The following is a 16435-nucleotide window of genomic DNA, read 5'->3' as shown; positions in this document are numbered from 1 at the left end:
AGTCTCTAGAAATAAAAAGGATGTGACTTATGAACATTTTCAAACGCGTATATAATGTCTTTGATTTATGCTCGGTGTTCTCCAACGGTGGTTGTCAGTTTGTTTCAAATCGTTATTCCCACAAAATGAAATGACATAATATTTCCCAATTTTTTATATAAAACACTTGTCTTCATATTAATAAACTTAATAACCCCCTTAAACTGATCTTTTCAAGACATTGAAGAAACGCAAAATGAATTAAACTATCATAATGATTATATTTATTTTCGCCCTCCTATTCGCCAAATTCAATATCGTTCGAATACCTTATATTGAATTAAAACCTGTCATACCGTAAAAACCATTAACAGGATCTTCAACAATCTTCGGAGACGAAACATTTCTGAAGTTATTTTATTTTACATTATGCCATTCATATTAAGATGTGCTTCTTAAAATTTCAGAAATGTTATAACCTTGCATTTGGTACAGGTAATTGAATACCATTAGATAGAATCTATCATACTCTAAACTAAAATGATATCTTATTGGAATTAACGCGAGACTGCGTTTCTTAATGATTTCATTTAAGTCAATTATAGTGCCTACTGCATGTAAACAAACAAAAAATCGAAGTTTGTATACTTATACAGTTTTTACAGGTCATTGATTGCATATAACAAAGAGCATTGCTTTATCTTCTTCATTTACGAGCCCAAGTACAAAAGTACATGGTTTAAAGTACTTTCAGAAGAATTACAGACTTAGTTTCGCCAGGTGGCACTATCTCCAATAAAAGGTTTCAGGTGTCGCGTGCGTCTTTCCACTTTATTGAATGGGTTGTGTGGGTAGGTAAGAGTCACCGTCTTGGATAAAGGTCCCATGTGTGGGTTTTGTGGCATCTTGTAGGTGTCCTTGGGGAAAAGCCTGGAATGAAGCAGAGAGGAATTTTAGACAAAATGTGCTTTGCGTTGATCAGAGATAAACAATATATGGAATATTGATAAATGTCGCCATTCATCTGTCCTCCTGCTGAGAGAGAGAGAGAGAGAGAGAGAGATGATACAGTAAGTGTGGGAGAGATTTGTAATAAGTACAACATAATCAAAATAACTCAATTTAATTAACTTTCTAGAGAGAGAGAGAGAGAGAGAGAGAGAGAGAGAGAGAGAGAGAGAGAGAGACCTGTAGCTCGTTCTGGCTGTTGTCATCATGGAAGGTAACAAGCTTGGTGCTTCAAGAGGGGCTTCAATAGGTTCACGTGGCACGTACCCAGCGTAACCAGGGCACTGACGAACGCTGAAACAATGGAAACACATTAACGCTTAATTAATTAGAATCCATCAAATTTAAGTAACTTCATCGCCGTAAGACTACTGTATAAAAAAGCTCCCATGTTCCCTCTGTAAAGAAGGTGAATTTGTGATATAGAGATTTAACTTACACTATAACTGGCAGATACCAACAATAGGATCGATTTTATTTATTTATTTTTTAAAGTCTACCGTCACTGAGAAACGGGCAGTTTTCATTTAGTTAGAAGGCACTGCACATACTACGTTGATGCAAGTTTTTCGGATCGCATCAGCTCTTCTATTTTGTTTATGATTCGCTGCTGTGCACTGCCGGTCCTATAAAAATACGTCAGTGATATATTAAAAGTTATATATTGAATAGAAATGAAAATCAAATAAATCAGTTAAAATGGGAGGTAGGGTATTAATATTGAAATCTTAGATAGAGGTCATTATGATATGACATATCTTGGCAATAAAAGAAACAATACACATGATGAAAATTCAAATATGGCTATTTAAGATCACTTTAAATCACCCGCAGTTTTCAAGAAATGTCGGTTATTTTCCTTCAGCGAACATACGCACTCCACCGTCGCCCGGCTTACGGCAGTGGTATAAACTGTTAGCACATAACATGGCTAAGGTCCACGAAAAATTTTTAACTAATATTGTTTTACATTCGGTGGCGTACAATTTTTTTACGAGCTTCTGTCGGTTTCGAGAGATCAGAGCAATATGCATACCGTTTAAAGGAGACCTTTTCCCCTGTGGGTACGGTGGGTTCCACCCGGGTCTGACCCAGGGGAGGTCGGAGCTGGACCCGGTCCCAAGCCAGAGACACCCGTTGAAAGCTGTACGCTTTCCTCTCATAGCGCTGTGGGCGGTATTTCACCACGTCGGCATTGTCGAACACTGATGTCATAGGAAAGTCGGTCTGAAAAATTAAAATAATATTTTCCCCTGTGCCTGTTTCGCTATTGCATATTTCTTCTTATTTGATTTCAGCGCAATACATAAATATTATATAGTTAATCAAGACTTATGAACAAAGAGTCATAACCATTGTTTTAAGGCATGGGAGGCAATATGCAAATGTATGAAATAAAACGAAATTTAGATTAATTAACATTATATGATTATGTTTAAAACAAATTCGGGGTTAGGCACAACGGCTCATAGTGGTTAGCGAGAGAAGAGAGAAAGAATGAATTTTGTTTGCGGTAAACGAAATTATAAAATTCATCTAAGATTCCGTTTGGATTAAGTGGCTTGAATGAATTCTGTAAGCGTGAAACGCATCAGGCATCAGGCATTTGGAAAACATCGAAATGCGATCAGATTCGGCTCTAATAGAGAACTTCGTCACAATAAATCCCCACTTTTAATTTTCTAACATCTATATTGCCAATCTTTGTGTGCTGTGCACATTATGCTATAGGGGGCCTGCCAGATTTATTGATTTTTATCATATCAACAGAATTCGATATTTATCTTCTGTCTTTTTAGTAGCCTACAAACTGAATTTTGAAAATAATAGGATGTACTCCGTAGTATGTCCTAAAATAAACTATGCCCTATTAACACTGAAAAATTAATAAAAAAAAGCCGAAAGGAAAACACTTACTTTCACAGGCATGGTAGCCACTTCTTTGGCAGCTTCTTTTGAATCCGTGGTCCATCTTTTGGCGTGGATCAAAGCGTCAATCACTTTGGGTGTTACCTTGACTGGTGGCGGCCTCTTTTGTCTGCTGTGAGGACGACGGCAGGAAGGAGCTCGGGAACTCCCTTTTCGCACACGCTTTTTGTCCCGCTTCTCGTGAAGACTGTTTGTAAGCTCTTTCGGCGGCAGGGCACTCACGATTGAATCGTTTGAATTTCTGGAAAACAGACGCACAATATATTCAATATGTATGAAAAATAGGTCTGTGATCTGTAACAAATAATATAAATGGACTCTTCTTTCAACTACCGTGTTCAGAAATTTTAATCCTCTCCAGCAAAAATTCACTCGGCTTGTCATAACACATATAGGCCTACAGCATGCATTTAGAGTTCTCATACGAATACAACGTAGCCTTATAGATACTTGATATTCTTGACATACTTCCCCTTCCTCATTAGACAATCTTTCAGATGAGAAATTCAGAGTTTGAAAAAAAAAACAAAAACAAAAAGGAATGATCTGTAAAAATAATAAAAATATGGTACACAAAGTATGTTAAGCACAAAGACGGGACTGGGTTCTAGGCATAATGATGATCTCCTTGTTTTCTGTTCTCTATAAAGCGAAATGAATGCAATTTCCCTGTTGCTGAATTTAAAAAAGAAAACGAACTCATCGAAAGGCAAAGTGGAAGATTTATTGGTTTCTGTGAACATGGATTTTATTTTTGTTTTCGTAATTTGTGTCTTAATGCTCAATTGCAAGCTTACATTCCACTCATTTATTAAGAACAACCAAAATGCGTTTCCAAGGGTTTTCTTTAATTTATTTTATGGGAGGGGGGGGGGGGGATTGAATTTTACCCAACTGATATTTATTATTTTTCAACAATACAAGTTTCCATACTATGTTTCGTATCATTTTATTTTAATTTTTTCTTTTTTTATTATTGTCCTTTTTTACTGCAACTGATAACGATTTATTGTTTACAGCGGATTGTTGTGTTTTCCTGGCATCAACTCACCGGCAATCTAAGCCCTGATTACAAAACGGCAAAAACGATTAATTTTATTACAAATAAAGTTGCCCCTTAATAAATCTGAATAAATATTTTTCCCTCTTACATGTCTGTTTCCAAGTCGTATGTCCCAAGGCCCAGTGCAGGAGGCCTATCGAGTTCAAGGAGTCTGTGTGGCCCCACTGGATCTAGTGGGAACGATCTTGAGGGAACCTTTGGTTCTTCTTCAGTATCAAACGATGTCAACTGGTGTCGTTTGATCGGGGGCAGGAAGGAGCTGCATGTTTCGTACATCGCTCCGCAGGCAGGGCCATTGTTTTGCTGCCAACTCAGCGCCATCCTAGTCCAAGATCGCTACCGTCGTTAGTGAACCATTTATGACGTCATAGTTTTGTTATAACCTAACGTGACGTTATGATTTATTGCGCTTGTAAGAATTTGAGGTAGACTTATTTAGGACTTAATAATCTGGGTTTTATTAAAAATAGGCTTTTTTAGGGGGAGGGGGTCCTAACAGATAATTAAAATACCAATTTTAAATTTTTCTCTTATTTTAATTGAAACCCTGATTATTTGAACCCGTAAATGTTCTTCACTAATAAATTAGAACTTAAAAATGAAAGCTAAATAATTTAGATCTAAACAACTTCCTATTCTAAAAAAAGAGACCGTTAAAAACTATTCGATTGAGAATGCAAGTCTAGTGCCAGTTTAACTGGTTCAATTCTCATTTGTTCTGCGTTTCATTTTTAAACATATGGACCATATTGTCATCACCAAATCTATGGTTATGTTTTAAAAATAATTCAGAAAAAGTTGGAAGGTTAAGTTTCCGGAGAGCCTTTAATTGATGTTGCTGTGCTCCAAGTAACAACCCAAATGTAATAATCAAAATTGCAGTAGTTGCGCTGAAATGTGTCACACATGCAGATTGCTCACCTGTCAACTGTCAAGTGCGAGAAAACACGAGACTATGTACAGTGCCACCTTGTGGTTAGAAATGAACAAGTAAGGAGTTGGACGAGTTGTTCGAAAACAAGTTGCTGAAAGTTCCGAGGACGGTGTGTCACCTTTAACTAACTGCCCAAATTGATTTACAGCAAAGCATTCGTCGCTGAGCAGGATATTCGGGTGAGTAGAGTCGCTAAATGTTAACAAGAAGGACAGTTTCTTATCGAGATATCGACGACACCTCGACTCGATGAAACAAGTTCAACCCCTGTGCGGCGACTGTCGTAGACTGTACGCACACGCTTCGTGTCAGCTACCAAAATTTTGTGCTATTTGGCCTCAAAAGAATATAGCCATTTCCAAAGGTCATAGGATGTAGTCGATTTGAGAGCAACAGGATCTTGGTTTATCTAGATTGCTACTTATTTAACCGCTGTGGGATCTCCTGTCATTCCACCCACTAGATTATAGTTTAAGCAGGCCGATGGCTCTGCAAACTACCCTAATCTGAATTTGATGAATTAGACAAATAAATAAAGCGTGAAATAATCCCATTAAAATTCTGTATAATGTTTCCTCATAGGCAACCTTTTATGAAGAATTATAGGTGATGGTATTGATTTCTGCACAAGCTAATTTAAACAATTTGATGAGTAGTTAGGGGGAAATCATTTGAGCACTGTGGCCTTTGTGCAGGCTGGCCCTCCTGCAAATTAAAGAGAATGTACCTGTACTGTTAAACCAAGCCTTCTCACAAATGCTTGTGCATATTAACACTCGCCAATTTAGCCAAATGCCAAAACTGGCTTAATTGGCTAAACGGAATAGGGCTGATTTGACTTATTTTAGTCAACTTTGAACCATTTGGAGAAATAATTAAAGTGATGAAAAAGCAGCAATTTGGCTAAAAAAAAAAAAAAAAAAAAAAAAAAATTGCTAACACCACCCTAGACTGAAATATTGTAAAAAATAAAGAATGCAGCAGGAGTGGCCTTGACTGGGAGGTGTTTGGGTGGCCTTGCTAGGATGATTTAATTAAACCCATTTTCTTGGTCTTTCTGTCAGACTTTGGTTCAAATATATGTTTATAGTCAAAGCATACAGACAGCAATTTTGACAATGGTTTATTTTCAAAAAAGGAGGACCTTTTTAATCTGTGGCAGGCCTTTTCCAGAAAAAAAAAGCAGTTCTCTTGACCCTCCCAGCTCCTGCTTATGGGAAGAAGGTATCCTATTACCTGGAGTTATTGCAGTATTAAGAATCGTCTAGACTTTGATTTATTGATTGGTGTTACTAGGACATACATTAGGTGAGATAGAGAAAATTGCATGCTTTATTTTTGCTGCAGAATCGTGATTTAGCCAAAATATAATATAATTTGTTGATAAGGAAACCTGATTTTTTTGTTGAGGTGCATGTACATTAAAACTTCTGAAGATATTTATAAACATTTAAAACCACAAACTTTCCAGCCATGTGCAAATTGCCATTTTTCTTTTAATTTGAAAGTAATTTATCATAGTCATTCATCTGAGAGAAATGTGTTAGTACTTCATAGTATTTCTTTCAGTTTTCACTAGTGATATTATCAATAAGACTATTTTCAGTGTGAGTTACATGCATTAGTATGTAGTCCAGTTGGCAGGACCACTTGCTACAATCTGTGCTGCACTTGGTCATCAATGAGGATTGATTTGTGCACTACTTGCTTTCACTATGGGTTGTGCAAACACCTGTAGTGGGATTTAGTGGAATAAAATCAATATGCAGTGTACTGTACTCTCCTTCCCCCCCCCCTCTCTCTCTCTCTCTCTCTCTTGGATTAATTTAGATAAATGCCACTAGCTGTAGATCACTATTATGGATGCCTAAGGTTAATCTCTTTTCCAGAATGAGGACTGATGAGAGAATTATAAGGTTTAAACAGTTTTTGAATATCGATAAAAAGAGCCAACTGTCAAGCTCTGGTATATGCTCTAGGTTGATTCATTAATAGGGCATTTTTCTCTAAGTGCAGAGCAAATTGTACAAATTTTTAAAGAATGTTTCATGTTGAGTAAGGAAGCGCCTGCTCGTACACACACACACACACACAGACACAAACAATCTTGTAAGGGCTGGATATAAAAATTACTATTAAGTGATTTTGTATATTGCTTTTGCTAAATCTGTCCCTCTTAAGCTTACAGTTGAAAATGGTGAGGATTTTGGCTAACTGTAGTGATGTCTTAACTTTCATGTAGGCAGAAATTTCAAAACGAGGGGGTGGGGTTCTTTTTCTGAAGAAGTGAACTTATCAGTCCCCTTATTGGACCAAACTTAAGAAATGGCCTGGAACCTAGATTAAATTTTGATTCAGAAAGGAGCATATCTGGAAAAAAGATTGTTTCAATCCACCACCCCTGCTTTTGGGCCTGCAGCTGTAAAGATTATAAAAAAAAATCAGCATATATCAATATTTAGAGCCCAAAAATCAAAATAAAGAATTTACTGGAAAAATCATAATGTATAATTATAATGTGAAATTTTTTTGATCCAAACTTTAGCATTAATAGCATTTTATGAATATATTTTGCTTTTGAGCATGGTCTATACAAACAAGCTGTCGTCTTCAGGTTGCAGTACTTTTACCAATCTGAGTTGAGCTCTGGATATTATGAAATTGACATTTATCGAGGGAATCCACTTTGTTAAATTGCGGTTTAAATTGATTGAGCACTAGTTGGTGGGGCTGTTAATCTCATCGCTGTGCATGGAGATAAATCAATGCTCTTCTTTATATCTGTAAACTCTGCTGTTTGTCTACACGTAACTTTAGGTAGAATCAGCGGGAGATAAGGTGTTTCTTGGAGGTCAGAGTAATTGCTCACCTATTCCTGTATTTGCTTTTCATGGTTTATCTCATTGTCTGAGTACTCTTTTTTGGGAGTGATCCCAATTTGCCTTTTAGATTTTTTTTTTTGAAATTGATATTTATATTTATTGTAAGCAACCATTGGTTCAAGATGCATATTAGGTTTTCAGTTTTGGTTTAGTAAATTAACAAATTTATGTCAATATAGAATTGTGTCAAAATATTGATAATAAGGTAAGGGAGTTAGCATTGTATTGAAACATTGGTTGGGGGGGGGGGGAGAGTAAGTATGCCACAGACTATTTTTGAATAACGTTATTTTTGAAAGACAGATAAAACATTTTCTCAAAATAAGGCTATCTAAATGCATTAAGAGTTGATTGAATTGATCTATTTTTAATCCTACACCAAAATATTTTACTTCGTGAAGGGTACATGCTACCTCTTATACATTCAATACATGACTAAGTTTCACTGCAATTTTGAAAAAACATTCTTTCCATTCTTTCTGTCATTTAAAATTTATCTCTTCCCCTCGCTATATAGCCCATTGGTATGCAGTGGGCAATTCATGGGTATGGACATATTTCTGTTTGAGGTTTTACAAGATTGTTTTCTGTCATGATGTTTTTTAGTTGGTGTTGGTGTAAACAGTGTTGAGTCTGCCTCAGTACTATCTGTTCTATACTGATAGAAAGTTGACCCGAGCTGTCGACCTGAAGGAGTGTTCTTGTTTCAATATCTCCTTTATCAGAATGATTTTGTTATTAGATGTGGAGGATTAATTTTAGAGTGCTTTAAAGTTTGGGCACACTCACTCACACACACACACACACACACACACACACACACACACACACACACATGCAGATACATGTATTTTAAGTTCAAGTTTGTACCAACAGAAATGAAATTTTTTGCTAGTAGACATTTAATGTCCAGAGAATAGAGAGAAGTTGTATTTGTTACAACAGGAGCAGTAAATGAAGTCTGTTAATTCTGATATTTGGAATTTGGAAGCACATGGATTCTTAGTAGAAGTTTTGATACTCAGGGCAGACACAATAGCAAACTTAATTGAGTCGCAACGGAACACATCAGAGATGTTGATTGAAATATTCAGGGTTGCATATAAAAATTAATCTTGAGAAAAAAAAAATTCTGTAATCTTTTTTCTTCATCAATATGTATGTAGTCTAGTTTGAAGTACAAATAAATCTTAACCTGTTTCTTTGGTAAGATAAGCATACTCGATTTGGGCGGATTCAATTTTTGAGATCATTGACATTCAGAGCATATAAAGATATGGATGGAATATGCATATGTAAGCAACTTTGAAAGACTGTTCACATGGTTTTGTTCTAAAAGTAGATCATTAACAAGTTGCATGATAAAGCAATGCCGACTGCTGACCTACTAATATGGCTTTGTTGATGAAACAGCCTGAACTGCTGACAGGAAGTGTAAAGAATATTTTAGCATTTCCCACTTTAGTTAACTGCAAGAGGGAAAAACTGAAAGTTTTAACTTATTACCAAGTGAGCGAAGGAAAGAAAGACAAAAATTAGGCAAAAAGGAAGAAAAAAATAGCTAGGTCATACTTAGCTGGTTGTAAAGTGCAGAAGCAGCATAAGTTTGCTTACTAGTCAATGCTAGAACATTTCTAGTCTGATTACTAGTAGTGCTTTGGCAGACTCGCTGTAAATTAAAAGTACATGATTTTTCTAATCTGAAATTAGGACTACATTTCTGTGTGGAAAAAAAAGAAGGAAAAAAAAACAGACACAAGCCTGAGAAGAACACACTAAGATTGATGGTATAGACAAGTACCTTGTCTGCGTTCTTTACTGTGCTATACTGTTAGTTGTATAAATAAATGACACCTAAGCATGGCTCTCTCTTAAGTGACACATGTGAAAGCATATTGTACAGGTAAAATATTTTTGTCCCATACATTTCAGTCCCATAATTAGGGGCAAAGAATCCTTATTATTGGCTTGGCACGGAAGGGAAACTGTTGATTGAATGACATGATGGGCAGAGCCCATTGAAATATGGCACCAAACCGTGACAGGTTGACTTGAAGATGATATTTTGTGACAGGAATGAATGAATCGAAGCGAAAATATGTCTGTGTTAAGTCAGTTTTTACCAAAATTGTTTTAGTTTTAACTTAATAAAGTACACACTTCATCCCCCCTTCTCTGATTCTGCCTAGATTTGGTATTCAGAATATATACAGCTTACCCCAGATAATAGACGGTGGTGGTGGTGGTGGGGGGGGGGGGGGGGGGGGGTTAAACATTAGACTCCTTCCAAATGCTAGTAATAGCAAAGATGGCCCAGTAAATTTTAGAAAATTTGTTCTATAACTTGCCACTGTTTGTGCCTTGGGTCAGTGGATTCTTAGAGCCATGTGTCACGCAGAGAAAAAGTAAGCTAAAATGTTTGTTGGGTACAGTCTGGGATCATATATAAGGTTGGAATACCCATAGGCTAGAGTGTGGGCGGGGGGGGGGGGGGGGGGAGGTCAAATACACCACACTTTTGTCCGAGAAGGGTCTATTCTGAATGAAAATTGATTCAAAATGTATAACCTATAAATACAAATGTCACAGAAAAAAGTTTAGTATGTTTAGAAGAAAGAAACCCAGTTTTAAAATTGCTGGCTACTGGCTTGTATTGGTGAGGTTGCAGTCAGAATACAGGCCTCTACTTCTTGAAGTTGTGACTAAAACATTTTTGCTTTAAACTGACTGAACGTGACCAATGACATTTGGATGAAAGTGAGTCTTTTGTGATGGCATTATGTTGACAGAGTGCAAAAGCTGTTGTTCATTTGAAAGGCCTCTTACAGCTACATTGTTGGACTGTCAATTCTGCCACGATGTTATAATTTGTACCGAAGCTTGTAGCTCTATGGGGAGGCAACATGCTATTTTCATGTAAAAAAGGATCAAAAGAGAAGGCCTGTCGACCAGCTCAGACAGCGAACACTTGTGGTCCTACTTGTGGTTTAAAAAAGAAATTGGAAAATATCATTTTATATCTCTGACTTATATATGAACAGCCCTTGTGGATTATAAGAATGTAAATTATAAATATTAATGCCACTGTCAAGCTTACTGGGTCCTTGTGTCAAGTAAGTGCATGTTATTTAATATTACTTGGCGGAATAGTAGGTCTTCCTTGATGAGAAGTGTGCATGTCAAAGTCGCATGGATTATTAGTGCACAGTATTGACTTGTATAGTGAGTTTTGGAGTTGTAGACTTCATTAAAAACGCCTGCTTGTATTGTTGGCAGGGGTTTTCCAAGGAATTGGGGTGTAGGGAATCCCAAAAATGTGAATCTATAATTTGGTCAGCGATTTACAGGGGGTTCAACCTGAGCAAGCTGACTAGCCACAGGCCCGTAGCTAGCAATTTCAAAAGGGGGGTTCTTTTTCTGAAAAAGTGGACCTTTTTCCATAAAAACGTCATGTACCTAGATCAAATTTTACCCAAAGTGGACTTTTTCCCAGCAAAAGGGGCGGTTCTTTCGAACCCCCGAACCCTCCCTGGCTACGGGCCTGAGCCATCTTTGGAAATATGGGCCATTTTTTGAGGCTAGTGGCTGTCCAAATGATGACTGGATGGCTCTCTAGGGAAAGCCTTGATTGTTGGCGAAGCTGGTGGAATTTATCTGATTTCTCTGTAAGCTTATGGTAATGTAAAATGCAAATATGTGACATCACTTACAGAAATTTTGTCTTTCAAGATTTGCCATTTTTGGGTAGCTAAATGACGAGCAGTCCACTAGGTATTCATTTCTTAACAATCTTTCACAGATATTTTTGACAAACCTGTTTTTTTTTTTTTTTTTTTTTTTTTTTTTGAGGAGGGGCTGGAAATAGATGAATTATGTTTGTCTGAATTGATTGCTTATTTACTATACACTTTCTAATTCTAATTATTCTAAGTATGGTTTATAAGACCTTTAACTACATCTTATTATGTGCAATGTGGCTTCGAAGTATAGAACACAAAGTAGGCTTTGTTCAGAAGTAGTACATTCAGAAAGGTAGAGGTTTATGCATTTATCATTTAGTTTTCATGGACTTTTTTATGTACAGACAGTGTGTCCGTATGTAGCCATTGCCTGCACATATTGCACCATCCTGCGGACAAAATGTTTTAATATCCTTGTGCAAATTAATGTCAAAAAAAGTTAAGCAGCCCCTTATTTGAACTAATTGGTTAATGTCTCCAAGTATCGTGTTCTGTAGCAATATCCGAAAAAAAAAAAAAGCTAAAATGATGAACCTTGAAAACAGGAAAGCAAACAGGATGAGTGAAATTTGAGAGTAATTTCTGGTACTGCATTCATATGCATAGCAAATACTGGCAGTATTTGCACTTAAATCTGGACCATAATGGGCTTTTGAACATCCCCTTCTTAGAAAGATAATAAAAAGTGCTATTCCCCCAAGAATTGTGTCCTAGGTATAATGTCCAACTAAGTTAAGAGTGGCTATAATGATAGGACAATATCATTTCCATATAACTTACTAAAATGGTCCCCAGGGGGCACTGCGAGGTTATTTCAGCCAATAGTAATGTCTTTCTCGCTCTGTGGAAAGCAGATTCCACCCGGACAGGGAAGTCACATTAGTGGATTTTCCATCAGTTGTATTTTGAATAAGTCTATTATCATTGTCAAACATCAAAGATTTATGTGGAAAACAAATGAATAGGATATTTGTTTAGCTTTGTGAGACTTTGGGAAAATATTACTGACTGATAATCAATATAGGAGTTTGCATTAGTTGTTTTGGCCAACAGAAAGGTGAAATCAAACTTTACCCAAGGTTTTGATACATTTTGTTTGCTCAATTTGACTTAATAAAAAATTTTAGAACATGTATTCTGCTTATTATAATAAGAACCTGTTCCATTGTTGGTAGCAAAAGTGCTTTTAATGGGTTATTTATTGTTCAGTACATAGTGCGTTTTCACACTACCTGGCTCTCTAACTCTACAGGTACACAGTATGAACACCTGCAAGGTTCAATACATTATATGTATAGGTATAATATTATGCAAGAAAAAATATATATACATAAGACATATTATAACTCTAGGAAGTGTCAAGTAATTAATGTCACAGTTAGTATATCCTTTTTTTAGTGCAGTTGGACATGTGGATCTAATGTAGCTTTCACAGCTTTGGTATAATTCTTGTAAGAAACAGATTTTGCATAAAATATTGAGCTGGTCAGTTGATCACTAGTATGTTGATTGTTTTGAAACCAGCCCATATCTCACAAAATTGCTCAGATTTCTGTTGTTGGCTCAATGGTAATTCCCAAGGCGATGGGGATTAGGCCAATATGGTGTTCTGTAAATTGTGAGAACTTGCCCTAAATTCCTGGTGGAGCATTGATCTTAGGGTTCATTCCTAATGAAACTATCAGTCTATGTAGATCTGTTCAACTCCGTGGGGACTCTAGCTGAATGCAGTTGGAATAAGAGATCGACGCGCCTCCTCCTGGTGTTGAGTAGAATACAGAAAAAACTGGTGATTAAATGAGCGTGTTGGAAAGAAGAGGAGGCGTGGTAAATCTAATGCATTCAGCAAGAGTCCCTGTGGAGTTGGATCGATCTAGATAGGTTGATATTTTCAGTGGGAATGACCCCAGAGTGGGTGGAGTTACTCTGCTGATCTGTGTTGGTACATTTTAGGTAATTGTGGTAACTTTTGTACTCAAGTTTTCCATTAGATTTTTCACTTGAGGGCCATTTACATTTTTTTTTGGGGGGGGGGGGGGGAGTGCAAGCACTTGGTTACCAACATTACAAAGCTGTCTCAGATATCTTGTGAAGAAATTACTGTATGAACACTTGAATAGTACCAGAAATCTGTTGTCAAAATTGAGTAGAATTATAAATGCAAAAATTTGAAAACCTTTGGATGGGAGGGGTTTATTAAATTTCTTTTAGGACACTTGGAAGTTGTGCTTTTAGCAATTAGTGTTGATTCTTTTAGTACTCTCATGCAAGAAAAGAGAATGCAGGAAGTTCAGAAGGAATGATATCTCACAAGGCTAACTCGTGATTTTTGCTCAGTAATTGGTGAAAGCGAGCTACAAAGATAATCTTTGTCTTTCATTATCACAAGGATTGGGAACATAAGGCACATTATTTAATTCATTTGTTCTTAATTTTATAATGTTTCTGGGGAAATAGTTTCGCCAATGTTCAGTGAGTAATTGCATATTTCACTGTCTGTTTTCACGATGTGTATTATTTTATGTTGGAAGATATAACGCTGGAAAGACAACTTTATTATTATCCATAAAAGTCGGATCTCCCTGCTCCGGGGTATGTACCACCCATTTCTTCACTGTGTGGGCTTAGGCCATTGTTGGCTCTTTGTTACGAAAAATGTGTGTTGGCGGCACAGAGAAAATTGGCAAAAAAATGTATTTAGAGACTCTTTTTTTATTTGGAACAGATGTTTGATTGCATTCAGTCTTTTCACAGTTATGTAACTGATAATGCTGTTAAGATCGAGATCAACAGGCTGATTATATATAGGGTTTACATTTAGATAGTAATATGGATCTAAGTGTAGACAGTAGATAGTCTGTAGCGTAGATATAGATAGGTATATAGATGAATATACTTTATCACTGCTAATGTTGTGCATTTGTTCACAATAAAACTTCTAGTTTTTCTTCTTACAATCTTTTTCTTTATACAACTTCTTTAAAATACAAGATCCCTGGTAGGGGTGACCCAGACATTGAATATTGAAAAGATTCATCTGCATCCTGAAATGATTGTTATTCCTCTTCAAAATAAGTGTAAAATTAGGTGAAAAGATACATTTTTTTAAATATGTTTGATAATTGCGTCACAGACTTAGTGGCCATAGGGAGTCACCCAGACGACCCGTTATGAGTACGTTGATTGCAAACCACATGTTGGTACGCATAGAGCATGGTTGGAAATGACGTAATTATTAAAGGTGGCTGGAATATAGCGCCTTGTATTTACTGTCAAAAAAGTTCTGAGTGTTTTTAAGACTGCCCTCAGCACTAGGACTCCAGACTGATTGATGTCACAGAAGGTGACTGGGATTACAAATTATACCATATGTTTTGTTTGGGCAAATTAGCAGCCTTTTATCATTTGTACCCACAACCTAGGCAAAGTTTGATGATGGAGGAGAATATCGACTTTTTTGCTGTTGTAATTGTCAAATGAAATTGTGCTGATCTGATGAGGTATTATTGCGAGGAGACAGCCGTCAGAATTGGGCTGACTGGTGTGATTGCAATCGACAGATAGAGTGCTTGCTGTGCGGTGATGCACTTGCTATGATTAAACAGTGGGTAAATCAATTCATATGTGATGAAAGTTGTTTAAACCAGTTTTTATTCACAAGGAAAACAAAGAGTCCAAGCTGTGTAATAAGAGATTTTGCATTTGGATTACATTTTTGTCCAACTTGTCACTGAAAGAACTTAATTGCATTCTGCAAAATTTTCACTAATAAACGTATCGGCCAGATCATCATGGAGCTCTCTTCTTGGCTGTTTTTATTGATAAAATGTAAGGGATTGCTTATTAAATTTTTTTACTTATGGTGAATACAATTTGCTGATTAATGGAAAGGTATACCTACCCTGTTTTTTTTTTTTTTTTTTTTTTTTTACTTAAATCAGCAGTTAAATTTTTTAACACAAAAGCATTTGAGTTATGGGAATTTTTTTTTTTTTTTTTTTTTTGAAAAACACCAAGCAGGAGATCTTTCCCCTTACTCATACTCAAAATTTTCTTTCAAACGTTTGCCAATTAAAATCTCCAGCATATGAGTCAGTAAATATATTATGCTTCCTCCTTTGAAAAAATATCAAACCACAAGTAACTCTGCGGCAGGACAGATGTGTGGAAATAGTTAGAATACTGTGCTGTGAAGATTGTGTCATATGAGGGTTACAAGAGAAGATAATACAACTTGAGAAGCTGTGTGGAAGCTCCTTACAAGTATTTTTTCAATTGCTTTATGATTACTGTAATGCAGACAGGGTGCGGCTTTAACATATCAGCACAGGCAATGTTTGGAAATTATTGTATCCTGGAAATAGTAGAAATGACATCAACATAGAGCTGTATTCCATAGCATGATCCCACAGGGGTGTCTATGTAATTTTCTATAGGTCGGATAGCTAGGCTATTAGGCTCAAATTGGGACTTGTTTACAGTTTATGTGAGACTTTCAGGCTGGTAGGCCAGGGTGGGGGATGGAGATAAAATGAGATCAAAGTAAAAGGTGTTTTGGATCGAAGTTTTATCTAGGCTTTATTCCATTATAGCAAAAGGTTCATTTTGTTTTAGGATTGGACACCTCCTCCCTCCCCATCTCCAGTCATACTTTGAAATTGTTGGCTACAGGCTTGTCATTCTAATTAGGTAAGACTAAACCCAAACCATCTTTTGGCAAGAGTAGCTTCACCATTAGAAGCCAGCATAATGTCAAAACCAAGGTGTTCCTCAGGACAACTGGGAGATATTAGTTTTGCTATTGGTGATGAACAGGAAATAATTACCAATTGAGATGGATTGCACTGAGAAAGGTCAATATTCAGTTTGACTGGAAACCAGAAATGAAACTGTTTCTGGT

At 36.5% G+C, this 16435-nt stretch overlaps 2 protein-coding genes across 7 annotated transcripts in view; one reads left to right on the top strand and one right to left on the bottom strand.

Annotated features, from left to right (window-relative positions):
• Nucleotides 1–240: 240 nt before the first annotated feature.
• LOC147762549 (uncharacterized) lies at nucleotides 241–4887 on the bottom strand. Its single transcript, XM_087011968.1, has 6 exons — nucleotides 4068–4887; nucleotides 2905–3157; nucleotides 2024–2214; nucleotides 1539–1613; nucleotides 1168–1281; nucleotides 241–909 (listed from the first exon to the last, which is right to left on the bottom strand). The coding sequence occupies exons 1-6, from the start codon at nucleotides 4298–4300 to the stop codon at nucleotides 747–749; spliced, it is 1029 nt and encodes a 342-aa protein (XP_086868094.1). The 5' UTR covers nucleotides 4301–4887; the 3' UTR covers nucleotides 241–746.
• Nucleotides 4888–4943: 56 nt separating this feature from the next.
• The window catches only part of LOC106161140 (uncharacterized), a 65043-nt gene continuing 53551 nt past the window's right edge, over nucleotides 4944–16435 (top strand). For 4 of the 6 annotated variants that reach the window (XM_087011964.1, XM_087011958.1, XM_087011963.1 and 1 more), the window contains exon 1: nucleotides 4944–5092. The gene's annotated coding sequence lies outside the window, so the exon portion shown is untranslated. Of the gene's footprint in view, nucleotides 5093–16149; nucleotides 16225–16435 lie in introns of all 6 variants that reach the window. The other 2 variants (XM_087011960.1, XM_087011961.1) reach the window with 2 other exon arrangements.

Source organism: Lingula anatina, chromosome 4 (assembly GCF_051362555.1).
Source record: "Lingula anatina isolate TDL-2025a chromosome 4, LinAna3.0, whole genome shotgun sequence".
In the NCBI taxonomy this organism is placed as follows: domain Eukaryota; kingdom Metazoa; phylum Brachiopoda; class Lingulata; order Lingulida; family Lingulidae; genus Lingula; species Lingula anatina.
Note: the sequence above shows the minus strand (reverse complement) of the source record. Positions and strands in the feature narration are given on the sequence as shown.